At 36.7% G+C, this 22,844-nt stretch overlaps 2 protein-coding genes across 3 annotated transcripts in view; one reads left to right on the forward strand and one right to left on the reverse strand.

The window, feature by feature from the left end:
• The window catches only part of LOC139118568 (phosphatidylinositol 3,4,5-trisphosphate 5-phosphatase 2-like), a 44,423-nt gene extending 39,622 nt beyond the window's left edge, over positions 1 to 4,801 (reverse strand). For both annotated transcript variants that reach the window (XM_070681933.1, XM_070681932.1), the window contains exons 1-2: positions 4,287 to 4,801; positions 2,098 to 2,170 (exon numbers count right to left, since the gene is read on the reverse strand). In XM_070681933.1, coding sequence (XP_070538034.1) covers positions 2,098 to 2,170; positions 4,287 to 4,423 — 210 coding nt within the window. In that variant the 5' untranslated portion in view covers positions 4,424 to 4,801. The remainder of the gene's footprint in view (positions 1 to 2,097; positions 2,171 to 4,286) is intronic.
• Positions 4,802 to 4,974: 173 nt separating this feature from the next.
• Positions 4,975 to 22,069, forward strand: LOC139118573 (very long-chain specific acyl-CoA dehydrogenase, mitochondrial-like). The gene is made up of 14 exons (XM_070681953.1): positions 4,975 to 5,185; positions 7,227 to 7,341; positions 8,747 to 8,819; positions 9,407 to 9,471; positions 9,886 to 10,020; positions 13,420 to 13,620; positions 15,573 to 15,640; positions 16,188 to 16,316; positions 16,682 to 16,776; positions 17,242 to 17,345; positions 17,926 to 18,117; positions 18,793 to 18,957; positions 19,718 to 20,034; positions 20,596 to 22,069. The coding sequence occupies exons 1-14, from the start codon at positions 5,112 to 5,114 to the stop codon at positions 20,807 to 20,809; spliced, it is 1,947 nt and encodes a 648-aa protein (XP_070538054.1). The 5' UTR covers positions 4,975 to 5,111; the 3' UTR covers positions 20,810 to 22,069.
• The last annotated feature ends 775 nt before the right edge of the window (positions 22,070 to 22,844 follow it).

The following is a 22,844-nucleotide window of genomic DNA, read 5'->3' on the forward strand; positions in this document are numbered from 1 at the left end:
TAATTTGACTTTATATCTCTCGCTCTATGTTGTGGTTATTGATCCGTTTCTATTTTGCTTTGCTTTGTTGTTTGATTAAAGATTCCATGTCAAAAGTGCAGAAAATAACTTGTGTCAACAACCACCCACGCAGGATTTAAATAACTAGCAAGACAAATGGCCACTTTAATTAATGACTGCAAGTTCTCCAGCTTTGTACTTTAACCCTTTGAGCGCCAAAGTCAATTTATGCCTTTACAAAATATACCCCAATCAAATTTTTCAGATTTTTACTGAAATTTTGATAAAAAACTGTAGCTTATTAAATGTGATGTCCATTTGCTCCAAAATTATCAAAACAGATACAGAATTTTCATAAAAATTGGTAAAATTTTGCGCTAAAATTTTGGTGGGAAAAATTACAGCATTCAAAGGGTTAATTGCTGCTATGATTACTAAGAACTTACCAGCTTAATCAAAGAGCACATTTCTATAACACAGTTATCATTTTGCACAAGTTTTCCTGTAACTCTGCAAAATGTAATAACAGGAACATGCAAAGTTAGCTGCATTCTCATTTGGTCCAACTTCTGCTAAACTCTCACAACCCTTACCGTGAAAATCGTTGATGACACAGTCCCCACTTGTTAATGGGTACTTTGATTACAGGTCCTCAGAGAGAATAGAGTCGTCTTCATTAGGTCTGTGATAAAAATACTTTGATACAGTGGTACTCAATGGCCAAGCATGAGTTCCATGCTGATGAAAACATAAAACCAATGTAGCCCACTATCCTAAAGGTCATTAAATGAGTCAACTGCGAATTAGTTGGCAGGATGTTGCAAAACATTTTTTCATACTATCCTAACACGTCATGTCTGAGTTATGGCTCAGTACATGAGAAAGTCGTAACAAAATCGCCGCCACGCAGCGATATTTGATCTTACTGTTTAAAATATCAACAAGTATATGTATGACATAAGTCAATGTCCAGGTACAAACTTTGAATAAAATCAGTTGAGACTTGCCAGAGTTATGGCTCTCAACATGAATAAAACCATAACAAAATTGCCACCATGTGGCCATATTAGACCATATCGAGAAACAAATCGACGTACATATGTATACTATAAGTCAATGTCTTTGAACCAACTTTGAATAAATTTGCTTGATAGATGTCTGAGTTATGGTGTAGGACATGGAAAATCGTAAAGAAATGGCCACACGGCGGCCATTTTGGATCGTATCACAAAACAAATCAATGAGCATATGTATGACATAGGTCAATGTTTTTGTACCAACTGAATAAAATCAGTTGAGATATGCCTGAATTATGGATCTGTACACGAAAAAAATCGTAACAAAATGGCCGCACAGCAGCCATATTGGATCATATCACAAATCAAATTAACATGAATATGTATAACATTGGTCAATGTCCTTGTACCATTTTTGAATAAAATCGGTTCAAACATGTCTGAGTTATAGCGCTGTACATGAAAAAATTGTAATAAAATGGCCATCTGGCGGCCATATTGGATTGTATCACAAAACAAATCTACATGCATATATATGACATAGATCAATGCCCTTGTACCAAGTTTGAATAAAATCGGTTGAGATATGTCTGAGTTATGGCTCTGTACATGAAAAAATTGTAACAAAATGGCCACCTGGCGGCCATATTGAATCGTATCACAAAACAAATTGACATGCATGTCTATGACATTAGTCAAAGTCCTTGTACCAACTTTGAATAAAATCGGTTGAAACATGTCTGAGTTATGGCTCTGTACATGAAAAAATCGTAATAAAATGGCCGCCTGGAGGCCATATTGGATCGTATCAGACAACGAATTGACGTGCATCTGTATGACATATTAAGTAATCCTCCTACCAAGTTTGAAAAAAAATCGCTCCAGGCATCTCTGAGATATCTGCGTGAACGGACGCACGCACGCACGCACGCACGAACGCACGCACGGACATGACCAAACCTATAAGTCCCCCCGGACGGTGTCCATGGGGACTAACAATAACAAACTACACTGTATGTTGCATATCATTTTGTTTGTTTGTTTGTGTTTATGTACTCTGTAGGCTTGTGTGGTTTTTTACCTTGATTATGAATCCTTGTCCCTTTTCATCTCTTGATGGCATAATTCTGTATTGGTGAATCTTTCCTTGGTGCCTGTCAAAATGATAAGGAAATGATGTATTAAATAAAATCTTCCAACAAAAATAGACAATCATTAGAGAAGCCTTCACTGAGAGGTTTTGGGGATGAAATGGACGATTCATAGTCCCGAGGATAAACAGATTTGTTGCAACATTGTACTTGGGATTTAGGAGCAATGAAACTTAATGAGTTCAAATTGCAAAAGCCATGTTTCTTCTGACTTCAGACTTTCCCAAAGTAATTTTCTACATATAGAACTAAGTACTGCATGTCATAAAGTCTTCTGGAAACATACATCATGTTTAACAACACTGGCAATTAGACACCACCACCACTACAAGACCTATGAAAGTGTGGATGCTTGAATAGGAAAATATCAATCTACAAAATAAGCATGGACTTAAAATCTGCCATTGAACTTGAACTAAGTAAGTCTATATAATTCCTTTGTGGGTTGTGTTTCGTACAGCTGGACGTTAATAACATTGTGAATAGGTTTATGATGTCAATGTTCTCTCATTAACAATGCAAAAGTAAATACAGGTATTTGTCTGCAAATTTAGATAACATTTTTGGAAATTACTCATGCATGCAAGAATGACTGATATCCAACTTTATCGATGACTGCCAATGTGACAACACGAGAAAGGCATATTAACGGCCAGCTCAGACTATAAGCTGCATCAACAGCCATGCATGCAACAATGACAAAATCTGTCAGCATGTCAAGCAGCAACGTCCGATGTTGCACTATTACAGCTTTATTTAGTTACAAACCTGTAGCCGCAACTGCACAGCACTATTATTCAAGGCAGTCACTGAGCAGGGTTTTCACTATGTAATAAGTGCAATCACTGCTATATTGACAGCCATGTAATAGCGTTGATCGCGATTTCGGGTTTGTTACTAAATATAGCTGCAGGCGTGCGACCTTCGGACAAATATGCTGAAATTCGGACAAATTTTGTAGTTGTATGCCTGGCTGTTGTTGCAGCTTGTAGTCTCAGTCATAAATTCATATGAATAAGTGTGACGCTAAATAGCCATTCTAACACTCGCGGGATATATATTTCGTCGTTTATGCGGAAAATGCGGACAAATGTTTATTTATGCATATTAATGAGAGAGAACAGTGATGTCATTTGCGATCAGTGCTATTTCCCAATGTTTTTTTTAAAAATCACTCGAAAATGCAGTTTGCAGCAGTATCCTAAACTCAAGCTATGCTCACTAGTGTTCATCTTATCTACAGAAAACTGCAACTTTGCAGAAGCTCTTTGCATGAAGTAACACACAATTGTTGGGTGTATACTGACAAGGTGACCTTCCTGTTAAGCCAATGTTGTCCCTTGAATGTATCATCAGTTGCAAGGTTCCAATAGAAAGGATAAAGGAAAAAAATCACTCCTTTGAATGTTTATTGAGCAAGACAGACATCCTGATCGTGAAATGATAAACTTTTTTGACAGATTACAAAGACAATCGAAATATTTGTCACATCACGTATGACATATTGATTTTTTCACTTTTTCCTTATTCATTGATCAGAAAAGGTCGATTGTGCAGACATGATGAGGGTTTTGTGCTAAGTTGAATTTCAGCCATTCTTGGAAGAGAAACAAGAAGAATATACCACTCATATGTGATGGGTTGTTCATAAAAAAATAAAAGTATCAGTGACTATAATATCGATGTGACCACTTTATTTGTAGCATCTAACATTATCAGATATGTTTCGTAGCAATAAGCATGCACTTCCTAATACTTTTCAAAATTTCATATTTAATGTTTGGACTGAACGACAGCTGATAACACCAACGAGAGAGAGTATTCAGAATAACCATATGTCAATATACCGCCTTATGATTAATCTGGACTAACACTGAACTCCTACACATCCTTTCATGTACAGCTGTAATATCATACATGAAACACGTATTTCTCCTTGAAAATGGCGACATGAACTTAAGTTTCGAATCGACTACTCGGCCTGACAGCGCACAAATTTGACTCGTTTTCAAAGGCACATCATCAACAAAAACCACAACTATGACAATTATAGTAGAAATTTCTCGCTTGATCCACTCTTAAATTATGAACTCTAAAAAATACACGTGAGAAGACTTACAGCACGCAAAGAGCGTACGCTCCCTTCATGCTCTCGCTGTCCCGCACGAGAAAACTTCCATCATGACCCGATTTGAGAAGTTCTTCTTCGGCCTTCATGCGACTAAGTTGACCGTGGTACCACGGCCACGAAGCCATCTTGCAGTCTCTGTGTTCGAATGGGTACGGAAATTGTACCACGCCTCACTGGCAGCTGACAGGTTCTTCGTAAGTCGTGACTCAATAATAAAAAGAGGCAATATGCAAAGATGCTGCCAAAACTTCCGGGTGTAGTGTCTTTCAATGCGACTTGTTGAACAACTTTACGTCAGGAGTGGGTTTGATTAACTTATCACTGTGACACTCGAAGACGTCAGTTAGTTACGCAAGAGCGACAAAGTTTGAAAACTGCAAGGCGTTGTTCGTTTGTAAACTTTACAGACATTTAAAATTTTACCGTGAAACATGAAATATCGGTCGATACTTCCTAAAAATCTTTTGAAGCGCCGCCATTTGCCGTTTTGATGATTTTTGTTCACGTGCTTTGCGAGAGTCAGTATTGCCACGAGATTTTAAGATCGCACAAACGGCAGAGGCGAAAAACATTAAAATACTCTGTGAAATTTTCATCTGTTGTCATTTTGGATCTACTTTTTTAACTTTCAAGACGACCTCTTTCCAATCTTCCTTCTGCTTTTAATATGTCCTTTCTTGGTAGCGACGTCTCCTAAACTCTTTAACCCTTGACGTCATGAATTCATAATCATCCTCATACTTTGTTGTTACGTATGTCTCAGTGACCGGCGGCTTTTGACAGAGAACGAAGCCCTACATTTTGTCGGACAAAATGATGCGATCCGGGAGAATTGCGACTCTCTTAAAACATGCTACTGCGACAAGACATCTATCTCCCGCGGTCAGGTGAGTTTCGGTGTTTAAATTTGCCAATAAGGGCATTTACACATGTAGAACGTGGCCAAAGCCGCGTAACCGACCGGCAAAACGGCCTTGAATGTCGTGATCAACGTACATACGTACGTACGCGTGACCAGGTCACTCATGTAGCACCGCGTCATATGTAAATATCAAAATCATAGTAGCTTTCTTAAATCGCAGACTATAAGTATATACTGTTCCATTTTGTTAAATATATAACAACTATTTTGAACTGCGAAATGTCACAACTGGATGTGTTCGTGAAAGACGGATAATTCAATAAATATAGGTGTACAACAGTGCACCAGAATTACCTGCGCCGGTACTCGGTACGCGGTGTATTTGATGAGGTGTACTATACTACGCTCGTTTTCTGCCACAAGAATGAAAAACACTGAAAAGAGAGCCATACCCACAAAAACAAAGCAAATGGGTTTAAAAAATCAGAGCACTCGTGAAATTTAATATAATATTTTACAGTCACCATTTCGAAGAACAAACCTTGCATGATTACCTAAACAGTTATATAACTAACCCTCAAAGGTCTGATGCATCCATTTAAGGACATGGTGTACCTGACAACCATCACATATCCGTCCACTGTCTGTGACCTCTCGTACTCTTTAAAAAAGTACAGTTCAAGTGTGTGTGTGTGTGTGTGTGTGTATTGTGTATATATATTGTGTGTGTGTGTGTGTGTGTGTGTGTATATATTAGATATATATATATATATATATATATATATATATATGTGTGTGTGTATATATAGTATAATATATATATATATATATATATATATATATATATATATATATATATATATATATATATATATATATATATATATATACCTAAATGTGGTTGTAGCTTTGAAATTGAAAAAAAATGTCTGTTGTACTTTGACATAGGGGCAATGTTTGTTCATTACAGTAATCAAAGGTTGATATTCAACAGTAAATTCTGAACACGCTTTTCACATGATTCACTCTAAGTTGTCATGGTTTTATTGGACAACTCTATTGTCCTAGGCTATATACTGAAGTATATAAGATATAAATTGGCCTAGTGGGCCATGATATGATGGACCATAGACTGGTGAAAAGTATCAAAACTATAATGAGGTGACAGGGAAAACACAATAACAGCCAATGAATATGGTGTGGTATTGTTATAGTTACAGTTTTGTTAATGCTTTGAGTTTAATTTATTGTACAAAGTAACACATATGGAGACATTAACACTATGGTTGACACAACACAAAATTCATGAAAGATTTCAGCTATCACATCAGTCCTGAAACTCAAAAAGTATTTTTTACAATTTTGTAGATTTGGTGATGTCTTTAACAGATTTGATGCATAAATTATAGCAAACACAGAAGTTGTCCGTCATCTGTAGGTTTTTCATAGTCACCCTACCATCCTCATTTGTGTTAGATTCAATATCTCAATGGTATATGCATAGCAACACTAATTATTGTGATCTTTAATTAAGATAGAACACACCTCTGGGACAGATAGTCCGACTCTCAAATTTCTACCATTCTTTTCTGATCCACCACTTGTGGGGCCTCATTTTAAAGCTCTTGGCGAAAGAAAAAACTTTCACCATCTTAGTTTTTTGAAAAACCAAAATTTAATTTCCCCCATGGAGTTAACACAGGAATGGTGGCCATTTTGAATGTCGAATATCGAAAATCTTAGGTTATTTTTTTTCGTTAGTTCCAAACTTTGCACAGTGACCCTTGACTTTTATTGTTTATTTGATAAGAAAACGGTTGAAAGTTTCATTCAGGCAAGTGTTAGCAAAAGTTTAAATCTTTCACTTTCGAGGCACACACTTCCTTAATTAAACTATCATTATTCTAAGCACCTTTATCTGACATGTCTGAACATGAAGATTTTCTCATATGCATGGGCTAAAGTAAAGACTTAAATTTTGTAAATAAAAAAAATAACAATTCCGACATAATTTAGCGTGTACAACATAGTCATACATGTATGTTTGTGATGTCTTTACTCCACAGGCCGGCAGCGGTGGTGCCGTATCAGGACCGCCGCTTCAAGGCAACAGCTGCAGCACCCCAACCAGAGCAACAACCCGCAGAAGAAGTGTCACCCACACCACAAAACAATAAAGGGGTAAGAGTTTTCAAATGACTGAAAACTGCAGTGCGATGACGACAACATATTCAGTTCTTAATACACCTCAGGGACAGATATTTAGACTATCAAACTTTCATAATGCTTTTTTGAGCTATACCACTTGTTGAAAGCTCATTTTGAAGCTCATGGAGCAACCAAAGTCTTCACTGACTCATTTTTCTGAAAGTCAATTTTTGATTTTATTATACAGGGACAAAGTCGGCCATTTTTCATGAATTTCGTTCGATGCGAGTTACTACTTTATATTGTTTGACATGTTGAAAAATACTGAATGAATAGGTGACCATGCATATATTCGACCCTGGTTTTAGACTCGATCAATGAAACCATCGCGAAAATGCATTAATGGTCATGACCAATTAATATTCAACAATGGTTTCATTGATCGTGTCTAAAACCGAGGTCGAATATATGCATGGCCACCCATTCATTATCTTTCAACGTGCCAAACAATATAAGTAGTATCTCGTATCAAACAAAATTCATGAAAATTGGCCGACTTTGTCCCTTTAATACCCAGAGAGTTGACACAGGGATGGCAGCCATTTTGAATTACAAATACGGTATCTGTAATTTAAAGGCTGTTTGTTTCTCTTGTTCCAAAATTTACACGGTGATGTCCGATTTTTATTCTTGATTTTGAAAGAGAATGGTTTAATGTTTCAGTGAGAAAACTTTGAGCAGAAGTTTTAATTCCTTTGATTTTGATATGCATCTGTCTTAATAACGCACCTCGGGGACAGACATTCGGACTCTCAAACTTTTACAATTCTCTTCTGATATACTACATGTGGGGGTTCATTTTAAAGCTCTTGGTGAAAGAAAACTTTTCATCGGCTTAGTTTTTAGAAATTCGAAAATTTTTACTTTTCTCCATAGAGTTAACACAGGGATGGCGGCCATTTTGAATTTCTAATATCGGTAAATCTTGGGTAATTTGTTTCTCTAGTACCAAAATTTGCACGGTGACCCCCTATTTTTATTCTTGATTTTGAAAGAGAATGTATAAAAGATTCCTCGAGGAAAGTTAGAGCAAAAGTTGAAGTCTTTCACTTTCGAGGTGCATACTACCTTTTATCAAATATGCCTGGTGTGTGGTTACCCCACAATGTTGTAATACAGCTGAAAAGCAAATGAACAGTGCACAACTAGATCTTCAACTATTTGTTGAAGATTTTAGTGTTCAATAAAAGTTAGACATTTACATAATGTCCATTCTGTAATTTGGAAACTTTCAAGAGGGAAATATAGAATAAACACAGTGGTTTTACAACACCCTTTAAAATATTATGTTTTGAGAGAAGATGATTCATTTACGTACCCTTTTGGTTGCTTTGAATTTGTCAACCAAGTAACCAATTTTTTTTGGTTTCCTTTTCAGGAATCAAAGTCTTTTGCCATGGGATTATTTAAAGGTCAAGTCAATGCACAGCAAGTCTTCCCTTATCCTGATGGTGAGTAAATCTTGCATTAAAACCCTCTCACCACAGTGGTTTGGCCAAAACCTGTTATTATCATTGATGAATATGGGCCTGTTTATACAGAATTGGAGGTGAACCACTTTCCCTCTAAGACTTTTGGTACAACCCCATGGTTCTCAGTAGATTTTCAGACCCACACACAGAGAACAAGAGGTAGGAATGTACAAAGATAAAAAACATCATTTTCAACTTGTATACTAAAGTCAAATTTTTCTGAGCTTTCTGAGAAACCTGAGGATTTGATCATATGGTGGTACCACTATTAAGTTCAATAATTTTCCCGGCATGGATGAATACATATCATACGGTTGTTTATTTAATGAACATTTGTACTGACCAAGCTCAAGATAAACATATCTGTCCATACGTGCAACATGGGGACTTGTAAAGGGCAGAACTAGGATTAAATTTTGTGAAATCACACACACTTATCAAAACTCTGATTATTGCATCATGAGGATATTCAGTTTACAACTTTTCATACCTGTAATATTTTTTGAACTTCTCTTTACTCTTTTATAGCTTGTCAAAGTATTCTAACAGTTAATTTTTTTAAACAGTAATGACGGAAGAACAGAGAGAAATGCTACAGATGCTGGTTGATCCATGTGCCAAGTTCTTTGCCGTAAGTAACAACTTCTCTGTCTCTGAATTGCAGTCACGAAGACTTCATAAATATTGTCATAACTGTCCTTGCAATTTCTTGTCGTGTGTATATAACAACACTATCATTCTTAAAAAGTTTAATTATCATATTCTGGCTCCAAGTCATCCATGGCCACGTTCAACTCCACCATATGAAAAGAAGTTTATCATAATGAATGAAAAAAATCATACAGAACAAGAACCTTGATAAATGTTACATGTAGAATACAAATGTAAAAAATTGGAAGAAATGAAACACGCAGTATTTGCTGAATATGTGAAATCATAAATTTCTACCAAAACCCAAAAGTATATTTCTCTTAAGCATCTTCTTGTCTTCAAAAGACAATCATTGTTGGAAGATTTTTGAAAAAAATTGCCAATTTTTCCGCAGGAGGTAAATGATGCAGCAAAGAATGATGAACTAGCCACTGTTGAGGAGGACACCCTCCAAGGACTCAGAGAAATGGGAGCGTTTGGTCTGCAAGTACCCGTTGAGCTGGGTGGTCTCGGACTGACAAACACACAGGTAGGGAAAGAACGTTTGTTTATCAATCATCCAAGCTCTCACCCATGCACTTTGGTGTATTCTTATAGTCTTTCAAAGAAATATCCATCAACCCCATGAAAACCGTAATTAGCCCTTTTACCACCATTGCCCTGTACAGAAGTCCAGCTTCACAATTGTCAGCAATGGAATTGAACCAAACTAAGGCAGAAAAAGGCTTACGGGTCAAAACTAATTTGATACAAACTGTTCAGATGAGGTGATGCACGTAAATAGATGACAATTGAATTTCACAAAGAACACTGTCCTCTGAGTCTAAATTTGCAGTAACGTAGTTCTTTTACCACCTCTCCGTGAATTTGAACTGCTTGTAAAACTTGGCAACCAGTCTCTGTGTGTGTCACCATTGAAACTGATAGCTGCTGTAAAGATATAAACATACTACATGATAGTAAATTAGTTTACAGACATCTTGCTGCGTCACCTGCTGTTTTAGTCTGTCTGATGTTGGCGCAAAGTTGTCAAAGTTGACCACTAAAAGGGTAAATTCGCGAGCAAACTGACAAACCTAATTAGGTAGTGTATCAATATCCAGCTGTATCTCATCGTCAAAATCATTGGTAAATGTATTTTAATAGTAGTCTTGGTACATACATCAGAGGATTGTGAAATTAAGTTTTTGTCTGTACTACTTGTGTTTTCTGAATGTTCTCGAGCCTGTCATTTCTTTCAATGTCGTTCACCCCATATAGAAATATGTACAGATGGTCTGTGCCACCTAAAATTTAATTGGTTTGTCACTTGTTCCACACAATTCCTCAGCAATGTAATGTCCTTTGAAAATACCGCTGTGCTTGGCATGTTTACATGTGTACTCTGCCCTCCAACTTTATTGTGTATTAATCAACACAGCCAGCTTTTGGACTGTGAGGAAAAAAATCATACCTGTACTGAGACATCTAGGGCCAGTAATGACATCAGCACCAAATCGAGAAGTTTATGATGGAGGAATAAATCAATGTATGGCCAAAATTACAATATTTTATCTGCCCTCTTGTAAATTAGGTTAAATAGTTTGTGGCCCTAAAATATTAGCAACAACTATTCTGTCAAAGAATGTGACATGTAACTCTGTAAAAATTTAATAAAAATTGATTATTTAGCAACAGCCAATTTTGAGACTTAAGTACAATTGTATAATCTAGATAAATTAACCACAATAGGCATTGTGATCAGACATTCAGGTGTGAAAACTACCAGGTGCCCTTCCCCATAACAGTAACATTTCAAAGGACTGTCAGAAATTTTGCAATATACATATGCTAGTTTTGTGAGAAAATCCTTGCATCGGATTTAGCTATTTGGACTAACATATGCCGTCATTCAGCGCAGCATGTGGAAAATAGCGAAAATTTCCGTCAAAAATGCTGCTCCATGACAACAGTGACTAGTTCTTGTCAACATGCTTCCCACTTCAAATTTGAATACTTCAAGAGATGGTCGATGATTACCATGACTAAATTTGAACACCTACCAGTAGAATAAATCAAACAAATTCGAAAGACTCATGATCATATTATATAGTCCCAGAATACCAAGTATTTGCAGATTTTTTGCAGTATCCACACTTTCGCTCATCTAAGCTTAAAATATAGTGTGTTATTTTTTCAAATAAATAATGACCTTTTAATGACATCCCTCTGTCTCCTCATAACCATGAAAAGGTAAAGATAATAGAATTCTGATTGAAAGAGACTCTGATATCTGTTTGTCTTTTGGACTTTAGATGTGATTCTGTGGTTACCCTCAAAGTCCATGATACAGATTATTAAATTTTTTAAACTTGAATGTATTGCTTGAGAAAGTAGGTCAGTCCTGCTTTGCACTGTATCCTGAACAATGAAGTCATTGACCCATGACTGTCTGTGTAGTACACACAACCTGGTGCAATTTGAATTTCCGTCACTGTTAGTGTGACCCACTTAGCTTTCTGTTTCTGCTTTTTCCTATGCTGTTAGAGCCACACTGTGGTAAATTCAATCTGTACAGGGACAACTGCAGATTTACAGTCCTTTAGAGTGTAAAATGACCAACAGAGTAAGCATTACGAGTAATTTTAACTGGGCTGAACCTCATCAATTCAGCCAATGAATTCTGATATTTGAATGTAATTAATCTTACATATATGTAGATCATTCTTATTAATTTTCCTTGGCAGACTTTGAAGTCTGTCTGAATATTGTAAAAGTTCATGTTCATGAAAAATAACACGATAATCTGTACAGTCCTGCAGTTTTTTTTTTATCTGAAATACACCGAGTAGGGGTGAGCAAGTCCCTTCGGTTTTGGCTGTTCCAACAAGGGTATTGAAACACATGTGGTGGTCCTTCAATGTGGTTCGATTGTCCTTTTCATATTCATCATACACCAACGTCACCATTAACCACAGGAATAGTAAGTTCACATATCTGGACACAATGTTCAGTGGTATTTGACCTTTGACCTCTTGATTCACCCACTTCCTTCCCTGATTAAACTAGACACATGCCGATGTGAGTAAGCTTTGTTTGGTCTGGAAATAAGTGAGGAACAGACTTAGAAAGTGAATATAACGGTACCAGTGGAATGACAGCAAAAGTATTTGTGCCATCTAGTGTGGATATTGGTGAAATTCTGGCAACAATATATTGAACAATTATAATAGATTTCATCATTCATTCTGACATATCTAACGTTGTAAATACAAAAGGTATGCTCCAACCTACCTATCAATATTTAGAGGATTGCTAAATCACTGTGAAAATCATTGATTTGTGTTGGAGAGTGTGTGATATGAACTACTGCTGATAATTATTCCAAACAGAAGGAGATAACATCAATGTCACTGATGATGACATATTTTCTGCAGCTGTGATTGGTGAAACTCTTTATGGTGATAATGTTGATGTGAGAAGCTTTGCAGGATTGATAAAAATTTTCATCAATTACCCATGTGCTCTTTTTGTGATTTCTCTCTCTAACAACAAATTTAACCACATTTGCAGAAATGTCTCAACTATCAGTCAAAAGGAGATGTTTCTGTTATCACCAAAGACAAGTTTACACTAAATTACTGCCACAGCCTTCAATCTGTGGTTCTTGCTACAAGGAGAACAAAAGGTTAAAATCATAAACAGTCAATGTCAACAAGCACTATTGCAAGAACCTGGGATTGAGGACTGGGGCTTTAAGTTCAGTTTGTTTTGAGATATAAGCTGATAAACAACTGTCTTTAAACTTTCCTGTTTTTTCATCTAGAAAACTTTCCCCTACATCTCCGTTTTAGCACACACATGGACAAACCCTACACAGAAAGGCATGATTCATATTAGTGTACCAGGCAATATCTCACAACCTCTTTTGAATTTTTTTCGCAATCAGTACGCCAGACTTGTCGAGATCGTAGGAGCTCATGACCTGGGCGTGGGTATCATGCTTGGAGCTCACCAGTCCATCGGATTCAAAGGAATTCTGCTGTTTGGAACCAAGGAACAGAAAGAGAAGTATCTCCCACCTGTGGCTGCCGGTGAAAAAATTGCTGCATTTTGTCTTACCGAGCCATCCAGTGGATCAGATGCAAGCGTAAGTATATTCTTATCATAGCTGTAATGAAATCAATCAATCAATGAATATTGACAGAAATTCAAATATTTATCAGGAAATTTGTATAGTTAGTGAAACGTTCGTTTTAAATAAATAAATAGTGACTAATTGAAAGTAAAAGTTCATTAAGAATTCTGTTAATTTTTTTGCAAATCCAGCATTTCACTGTTTCAAGTTGCTCAATAACAGTTTATTTGTTATATATACATTGTAAACCTGTCATGTTTCTGTCTCACTTTTGAAGCTAACATACTAAGTAGTTGTTAATTGTCAAGCATTCTCCCTAAGTCATTGTTTGATAAAAAAAGAAACTGGCATTACATTGTAAATATTATAATGATCTTATCTTAGTGTTGTATTCCTTTTAAACAATAAAAATAGTGACAAATTGAACAGTGGCTGTTCATTAAAAATTCCTTTAACTTTTTGGCAAATCCAACTTTTTTTATGTGTCAAGTTGCTCAATGATAGTTTGTTTGTTATCATTTTGCAAACCTGTCATGTATCTTTGTCACTAAACTGGCATATTAGTTGTTAATTGTCAATCATTTTCCTGAAGTCATTGTTTGATAAAAAAAGGAAACTGTCAGTACATTGTAAATATTTTTGCGATGTACTTGACAGATACCAAGAAGTTTCTGGTTTAGAATTGCCAAGGCCAAAGGTAGAGGCGATTCGAAACCAGAAACTTTGAGGGGGCTGTGGTTTCTGACATGAGCCACATGGTCACAATTATCTCATAGCCCACTGGATATGTAAGCCAAATCCAAGTCATAACGTACCTGAATAGACAATGGTACTTTACCATTAGGTTCTGCAGAACAACCCAGTTTGTGTTTTTTCATAGTTTTTAAAATCAATCGATAAAAATCGATTGTGATCAATAATGATTTGCATATTCTGACGGTGTCATCTGGTCACAGCGAGCAAGGTCATGTTTTTGCATGTCTATGATTGATCTTTGATTTCCAAAACCATGCTGCCAGAAATCATATTGTAGGTTAGTGGTTAGCGTGTCGGGCTCTTTAGTCAAAGTCTCCAGGTTCAAATCTTGGTGTAGGCAAGCATTGTTAATGGTTCTTAGGTGGTGTTAATGGAGGTGTGGCGAGTTTGAAATAAAGAAGTCATAGGCAGTTAGTTAACAAGGACTGGGCAGATTGGAAATGTCACCACCATTGAAAAAAAAGACAAAACTTTTTATACCACTCAAACCTAAAACATACTTATACGAACTGCAAAACTTTCAGAACCGTCCTGAGGGTTCTGAAAGTTCATGGAAATAAACATTGCTGAGAACAATACTGTGGTGTAGGGAGTGTGGTTTAATTATCAGGAATTCTGACAGCTTAATGACACTTCATAACTGCATCAGAACATTGTGTTATTAGGCTGAACAATAGCATAATCTAAATTATGTCAAAGTTTGACAGCTTTATGTTCCCTAAAAAGTATGTTTCTTTTTCAGGTTGGTAATTTTTAACCATAAAACTTAGAGTAATATACGCTTTAGCTGTGAAACAGCAATCAATTACTTCATATTTATTGTTGTCTGTTTATTTTATTATATTCTCATATTTTATTTTACTTTTAAATATGTGGACCGTTAATGCTATGAGTTTACGAGGCCTTTGCTCTTTCACTTCCTGGTTGGTCCACAAGGGACAAAAGCAAAGTTAAACTAAATATACCTGTAGCTGAGGTCAGTGGCTGTGAAGTACATGTACTCATTTTTGGCATCTGTCCTAGGATTTTCAACTGATGATCTGCTTATATAGCACCTGTTAATTGCCTTATGACACAATACAAGTTTTCAAATGTATGGAATTTATTGATGAGTGCAGATTTTGACAGGATTCAGTAGGGGAGATACCTGTGAAGCAGACATTTTCTAATGTCATCAAATTATATTTTGAATTTTTGATTACTTGCAGTCCATCAGATCGAGAGCTGTCCTCAGTGATGACGGAAAACATTACATTCTGAACGGAAGTAAAATTTGGTGAGTCTCCTATTCTTCTTACCTTTCCTGCTTCATAATTCACATATGGATAGTTGACCAATACTTGAAGTACTATTTTATCCTAGCTTTTACAGGGTTTTCCAGAAGTGCATTTTGAGAATTGGGCCATCTCTCTGTTTTCTGAGCAATCTATTCATATGTTAATAACCTTACAAAAGAATATATTATACACAAACAAAAGAACATGCAAATTTTGCATTGTTATGTAAATTGACCACCTCTCTGATTTTCGAAGCAGTAGAGAACACATTCTCAGCATTTGTCAAATGAAACTCATACTTAAGAGTCGGTGAAAGTTTTTGGTGTAAGTTTCTGAACTTCATTTAGTTCCAGTCAGCTGTTTTTCTGTATGGAAAAGTGGTATAAAGTCTACGTGTGTTGGTGGAAGTGACATTGCCTTTAACAACAGCTTACTGACAAAGAAACCAATTCAAATTGACAACTATAATTAATGAGAAACATGATCACAGAGTGTTTTGATTAAAAAAATAATGTTTTTGTACATTCATGTACTTGCCTTTCACAGGATCAGCAATGGTGGAATTGCTGAAATCTTTACAGTTTTTGCGCAGACTCCATGCGTTGGTAAGGACGGCTCTGTATCAGATAAGGTTACTGCATTCATCGTCGAGAGAGGATTTGGTGGTGTCTCAAGGTAAGAGTATTTAGATATTGAGCCAAAATCGTGTCGAAAACAACTCTGTATTATCAGTGGTTTTCTATTTTCATTTTTTTAAATCCCAAATTGTCTTCAATTTGTTTGTCCCTTTTTAAAAATCATCACTTCAACTTCACTTTTGTTGAAACAATCTCTGCTGAAGTCTTCCCAGCTGTAGTTCAGATCATTAGAGCGCCCTCTATTGGAGTACTAGCATACAACAATATGAGAAGGGATATAACAGCTATTGTAGAATAGAAATAGGAAATTAGTATTGTACTTAACAATTCTACAGTAGTGAAGTTAGCTGCCAAATTTGATTTTAAGTTAAAACTTGTGATTATTTGATCTTTTATTAAAAGTGGCCCACCTGAAAACAAAATGGGAATCAAAGCATCCAATACAGCAGAAGTCTACTTTGAAGACGTCAAGGTTCCAGTTGAGAATGTTATAGGAGGTGAGTTTGGTTGCTATGACCACAGAATTCTCCATTTTCTCCTATGACTTGATCAATTTCAAATTTTTTCATTTAGCCTTTTTGCCCTGAATTTGTACACATATTTTGTCAGTGTTGAAATTTTGTCCATGTATTGTAAAGAAGCTTGAATTGGTGACTGCTACACTTGCTGGGACATTCACTTCTTTTCCATAAGTCTCTAGTTGATTCTAGTCGATGATGAGAATGAAAAAGAGACGTTCATCTGTATCTTTACTCAGAAAGATAAATTACCTCTAATGAAATATGTGTCTTGTACTTTACTTTCTCCCTAACAATAGCAAATACAACTTTGTTAATGTAACTTTGAGCTCTATAATATTTGCCTTACAACACTCCCTGACTGTGTCGTTGAGCAATAAAGTGATTGGTTGATTGTAAAGGCTACTATAGTGATGAAAATCGAAATGTATTTTCTATCTTCAGAGGTTGGTGGTGGTTTCAAAGTGGCCATGAATATTCTGAACAATGGCAGGTTTGGCATGGGAGCTGCTCTGTCAGGGACTATGAGGGCAGTCATACAACAAGCGGTAAGTGACCAACCTTTGTTCTATGGCCATGCTCATACTACATTTTACTGAGATCAAGTCTTATCAAATTTGAATGAGTGTATCCCCTTTTCCATCCAGGTTCATCTATCGCATTCAAAATGATAAGAACTGGTGAAGTATGATGTTTCCAATGTAACATGTAGACTTGACTGTTGAAAACTGCTTAAAAAGTAAACCAACATAAAATTTATGTGCTTGTATAGCTCAGGCAAAACACAAAGTTGGTATTTTTTTACTGATTTGATAGTATGGTATTTATCAGAATAATGTTTACATTAATCATCTGGGCATTCTGATTTGTTTTGATTTGACTTTAAAAAGTTGAAAACAGCCTTCAGCACTCTATCTATAAATGACACAAACTTTTCATAGGAGACAATATGGTAGCCCCAAATGTACAAATACATAAGGGCCTGGGCACAAGGGTTCATAGCTGTACCTGTTGCGTGGGAGTTTGTTTTCAAGTGAATTGGAATACTTGATAATTGATTTCAGGGTTTTCTCTCCTTCACCCAAACAGTTTTTACAATTCAGTGTATCTGTTTTTTTGCCTCTAAAGGTTGACCATGCAGCCAACCGTACTCAGTTTGGAAGCACAATTGACAAGTATGGCGCCATCCAAGAGAAGATTGCCCGTATGGCAATGAAGGAATATGTCTGTGAGTCCATGGCGTATATGCTGTCAGCCAACATGGATGCCGGATCAACAGAGTTTCAAATTGAAGCAGCCATCAGCAAAATCTATGCCTCAGTGAGTGTTTGAAACTTGATCAATAAACATGAATATGAGTTGTGCGATAAAAGACTTTTTTTTTAGAGGGACTCATACAACGTAATATGGATTCTACTGAATTTGGTGGTGAAAATTTATAGTATGGGATTTCACCAAGAAATTGTGGTGAAAAAAAGTATGTTTGCAGTGTAGATTGAAAATGACTTTCAGCATTCAATGTTACATTTATGCATGCTTTAAAGCTCATGAATTTTCTGCATTCATAATTAGGCATTATCATTTGATTAGCATATTTAAACTATGCTCATTAATACTATTTGCATAAATGTATACATTTATTTAGGAAATCAAGCATCAGATTTGCTATATCCCATGTGACTTTAAATTATGAACACTCTGTCTGCACTGAGATAAAGTTTCTCATGTAACTTGAAGTGCAACTTTTTTGTCCATGCAACAAAAATATTTGATGCCCTTTTGCGTACAGTTTTTGATGCACACCCAGACCCAATGTCTGTGTCACATTATAACATCTATGTCTTATCATTGTTTTTTTATACCCCTTCACCACCTGACTGTGGTCAATCCCCATTGTTTTCAATAGATTGGATCGACCCATGTGATTGCATATAGGGGTGACAGGATTTAGTAGTGACACCTTTTCATATAAATTTGTATTTGAATTACTCATAGGAAGCTGCATGGTCAGTTGCCGATGAAGCCATTCAAATATGTGGTGGCATGGGTTTCATGAAGTCTGCCGGACTTGAGAGAGTCATGAGAGATCTCAGAATCTTCAGAATCTTTGAAGGAACCAATGATATACTGCGTCTCTTTATTGCCCTGACAGGAATGCAGGTAAGATATGCCTATTTATTGACCCCTTTAGGCCAAAAATATTGACTTGGACAATCTTATTTTTTGTCATGTCAATTAGTGATTACAAATATGTTAGAATTTGTATCTCATTATGAAGGTTATACACATATTGACTGGCTAGGAAGGTGACAGCATAAGTTTGTTGCCCTGAGAGTCACCCGAAGCAGTCTGTTTACGTTTCATGAGGCCATAGACCTAGGGAAACAGGCTGTTTTTGGGTGACTCTCAGGCCCTAGGGCAACAAACGTATGCTGTTTTCTGAACATGGCCAGTCAAGATGCATTTTGTATCACACCTCACCCAATTTTCTGGCCAAAAAACCGAGAAGTACCTCAGCTATCATTACTTGTCTCAATTGCAGATGACACTGCCATCTTCTTTACCCTTTCTATTGTGTATTCATGCAAAGAATGCACTTTAAATTTCCCAAATCAACAGTTTTTCCTGAACTGTTAACTGGTTAGCAGTTTCAAAAGCTTGGCTTGTAACTTGCTGTTTGCATTTATCAGTGTTAAACAGATGAATACCTCATGACTGTAAATGAACGAATGACAACAGAGAGTTTAGACGCAGTGTGTTACAGTAAGTTTTAATGCTCTCAGAGCATACAAAGTTCATTTTGATTCCGTGACATTTCATATCAATGTTGAATAGTCCTCTGAGAGATTTATTTGGAGCAGAACTGTTTATTGAACGGTAACGTAAATAACAATGAAATCAACAACCCATTATCTTGCAGAACGCAGGGGGACACTTGAAGGAACTTGCAAGAGCCTTCAAGAACCCGGCGGCCAACTTGGGCGTGATCGTGGATGTGGCAAACAAGAGAGTGCAGCGAATGATGGGCCTGAACACCGGGCCATCCCTGACCGAATACGTCCACAGTGACCTGACCGAGTCCGCCCAGGAGACGTCCAAAGCCATTGCAGAGTTTGGAATGGTGGTGGAAGACCTGCTGATCAAGTACAAGAAGAACATCATCAATGAACAGTTCCTGCTGTGGAGAGTCGCTGATGCAGCTATTGATATCTACGGCATGGTGGCTGTGCTGTCAAGGTGGGTACCATTCAAACTCCTCATTTTCTGTGTTCAGGGCTGACCACGTCATAGAAAACAATGCGTGAAACCAAATTGAGGAGTGAAAGGCTTTCATATTTAAGGTGGTACGCGCTTCAAAATTGAAACACTTAAAATTCTGCTCAAACTTTCGTTGATGATTATTTGAACCATTCTCTTTCAAAATCAAAAGAAAATCAGGGTTCACAATGCAAAGTTTGGTACTAGAGAAACAAATAACCCAACATTTACTGACACTACAAAATGGCTGCCATACCTGTGGTCATCTATGGGGAATAATAGAATTATCAGTTTCTTCTTGAAAAGAAAGATGTGGTTGTGGTCTGCCAGAGTGGAGAAATACTGAAATGAAATATTTTGTGCAGCATTTTTAAGTAAGATGTAGAATTGAGTTACCATCGGAAAATTGAATAAAGATTCAAGGCTTCTACATTCTGTAGGCCTTTATCTTAAACAACGACTCTTTGCTAAAGAAAAATAATGACAAGAATTTTTGCAACAATATTAAAGAAAACCTTGCTTGTATTTTATTTCCTTCAGAGCATCAAGGTCTCTGCAGGAGGGCCAGTCCTCCGCCGACCATGAACGTCACCTTTGTCAAGTATTCTGCAATGAAGCCTCTGACAGAGTGGCCGAGAATTTGTCGGCCGTTAAGTCCTCAACGCAGATTGGTAACTTCGAGAAGCTGTCCGTGATTGCGCAGGAAGTCGTCAAGAAAGGAGGTGTGGTGCCCGAACATCCGCTGGGATTTTAAAACTGCTCTGAGCCCCAAGAAATCCATCATTTTATCACATTCTGTTGTGAATTTTGAACACCTCCTGCTGCAGACTATACAAGAAATTAAACGATCATGAATATTGGAATACTGATCAGTCCCTTTGATTTGAAGGAATCGTAATACCAAATTTATTGACAGATATTTATGCATATTTACAACAACAACAAGAATACATTGTGAACAGCTTGTATTTCCTCTGGCGTTTATGTAGAAATTTGCTTGAACCATTTTTGAGTAGGGGGAGCATATTATACATGTATGTAACCTACCTTGTACCATAAAGTTTTCAGGGAATCGAGAAATCGGTAATTTTTACCGAACTTTTTGATGTTAGAATGGCATACATTGACAGAATACATGTAGTGTCATCTGCTGCAAACCATGTGACCTCTATTGGTGAAATTTAGTGACCAGATCTTTCATGATGTCAGCAAATTCAGATGTGCAAAATTCGCAGACTGTTTTTAATGAGGGAAAATTTTATAATGTTGCAAGTCATTGAAATTTAAATTATGTGTGTAATTAGGAGTGATGAGATCAGCTGTCAGTGCCAAGGACAAAGATTTTTTTGACTTGTGTATACTTTTCCCTGTGCTGTTGTGGGCTGTTGACTATTCATGACATGCATTTTTACTGTTACCATTGACCACATGACATTTAAATGTTTTAATGTAAATATTGATAGGAAAATCGGCTTGCTTTATTTATGAAATTGTATTTATAAAACATTGTCTCTATCAGCAGACAAGTTTAAATGTGGCGTTTAAGCGGAAAGGTCAAAGGTCAAGTTTTGATGTTTAGAGGAAGAGTCAGATGGAACTGTGTACAGATTGAAAGAATAATGTACAGTCCATGGGTTTGTAAGCCACTTTTGATTCTGAGCTTTTTTGAACAGCGCCCTCTTGCTTTCACCTTTTTGGGAGTGAGGTACTGTTGTCTTAAGTTCAAGAAAAAGACCAGAGTGCTTTCAGTTGAAGTAGGGATTAGATTTCAAGAAGCTGCAGACCAGAAAGCAATAAAACTCTGTAAAAAATTTTTTGGTTTTCTAAATGTGTATCCATCCCATCGGCAGCTGTATTTGTGCATTTTATTTTCTCACCTAACCAATGACTGTTTACCTTGTTCCGTTTCTCCCACTTACCCACAATGCACCACTGTATATGTCTTGGCTTCACTGTGTACTGCTGTCTGACCGTTTCATTGTAAACTATTCCAATAAACCATTTACCTTTGTTACTTGCTGGTTGTAGCCTGGGTTCTTTGGTGTTAGCTTTGTGTACCACTTCAGTATAATGAAAACACCATGGCACATACACTTCTGTGTTTTTAAATGTATCAACCTGTGATTCATTTACATTATCAGTCTGTCAAATATCAACAATACTGATCTTTTTTTTCTTTGTAGTACCAGCTCTTTTCTTGACTCACACTCTGTGTTAGTGTATGCATCATTTCAGTCTTGTGATAGAAACTTTCAGACTTTTTCTTCTCTGATAATTTTTCTTTTCTGACAAGTCCAGTTTAATTGGTGCTTTTTCATCATGGTCATTTCACCTGTGCTTACATGAAACGATTTTGTCACTGTTGTTCTGTCAATTGTCATGGCTTCCTAAAAAGAATACTCTTCTGGGTTATTCTATCCACATTTTAGATTATTCAGCATCTTGTAGGGTCATTCCACTTTGCCACAGGGGTGGAAGTTGGAAGGCAGGAATGCATCATATTGGGAATGAAAGAGCTTTATACGCAGTGAATTTTACTGATTGAAAGTGAAGCAAATGTTATTTTGTCTCAATCATGAAAATTCCACAGGACACCATTTTTCTGATACATCTAAATCTTGTCATTCATTCCCCCTCTCTCTCTCTCTCTCTCTCTCTCTCTCTCTCTCTCTCTCTCTCTCTCTCTCTCTCTCTCCATGCAATGCCATTTCAATGCAAGGGTGGACTGCCTTGGTCTTCACCCACTTATGGCTCTGGAAACCATGTCCTATTAAAGGAGGACTTCTCTC

This window comes from Ptychodera flava, chromosome 19 (assembly GCF_041260155.1).
Source record: "Ptychodera flava strain L36383 chromosome 19, AS_Pfla_20210202, whole genome shotgun sequence".
Classification (NCBI taxonomy): Eukaryota; Metazoa; Hemichordata; class Enteropneusta; family Ptychoderidae; genus Ptychodera; species Ptychodera flava.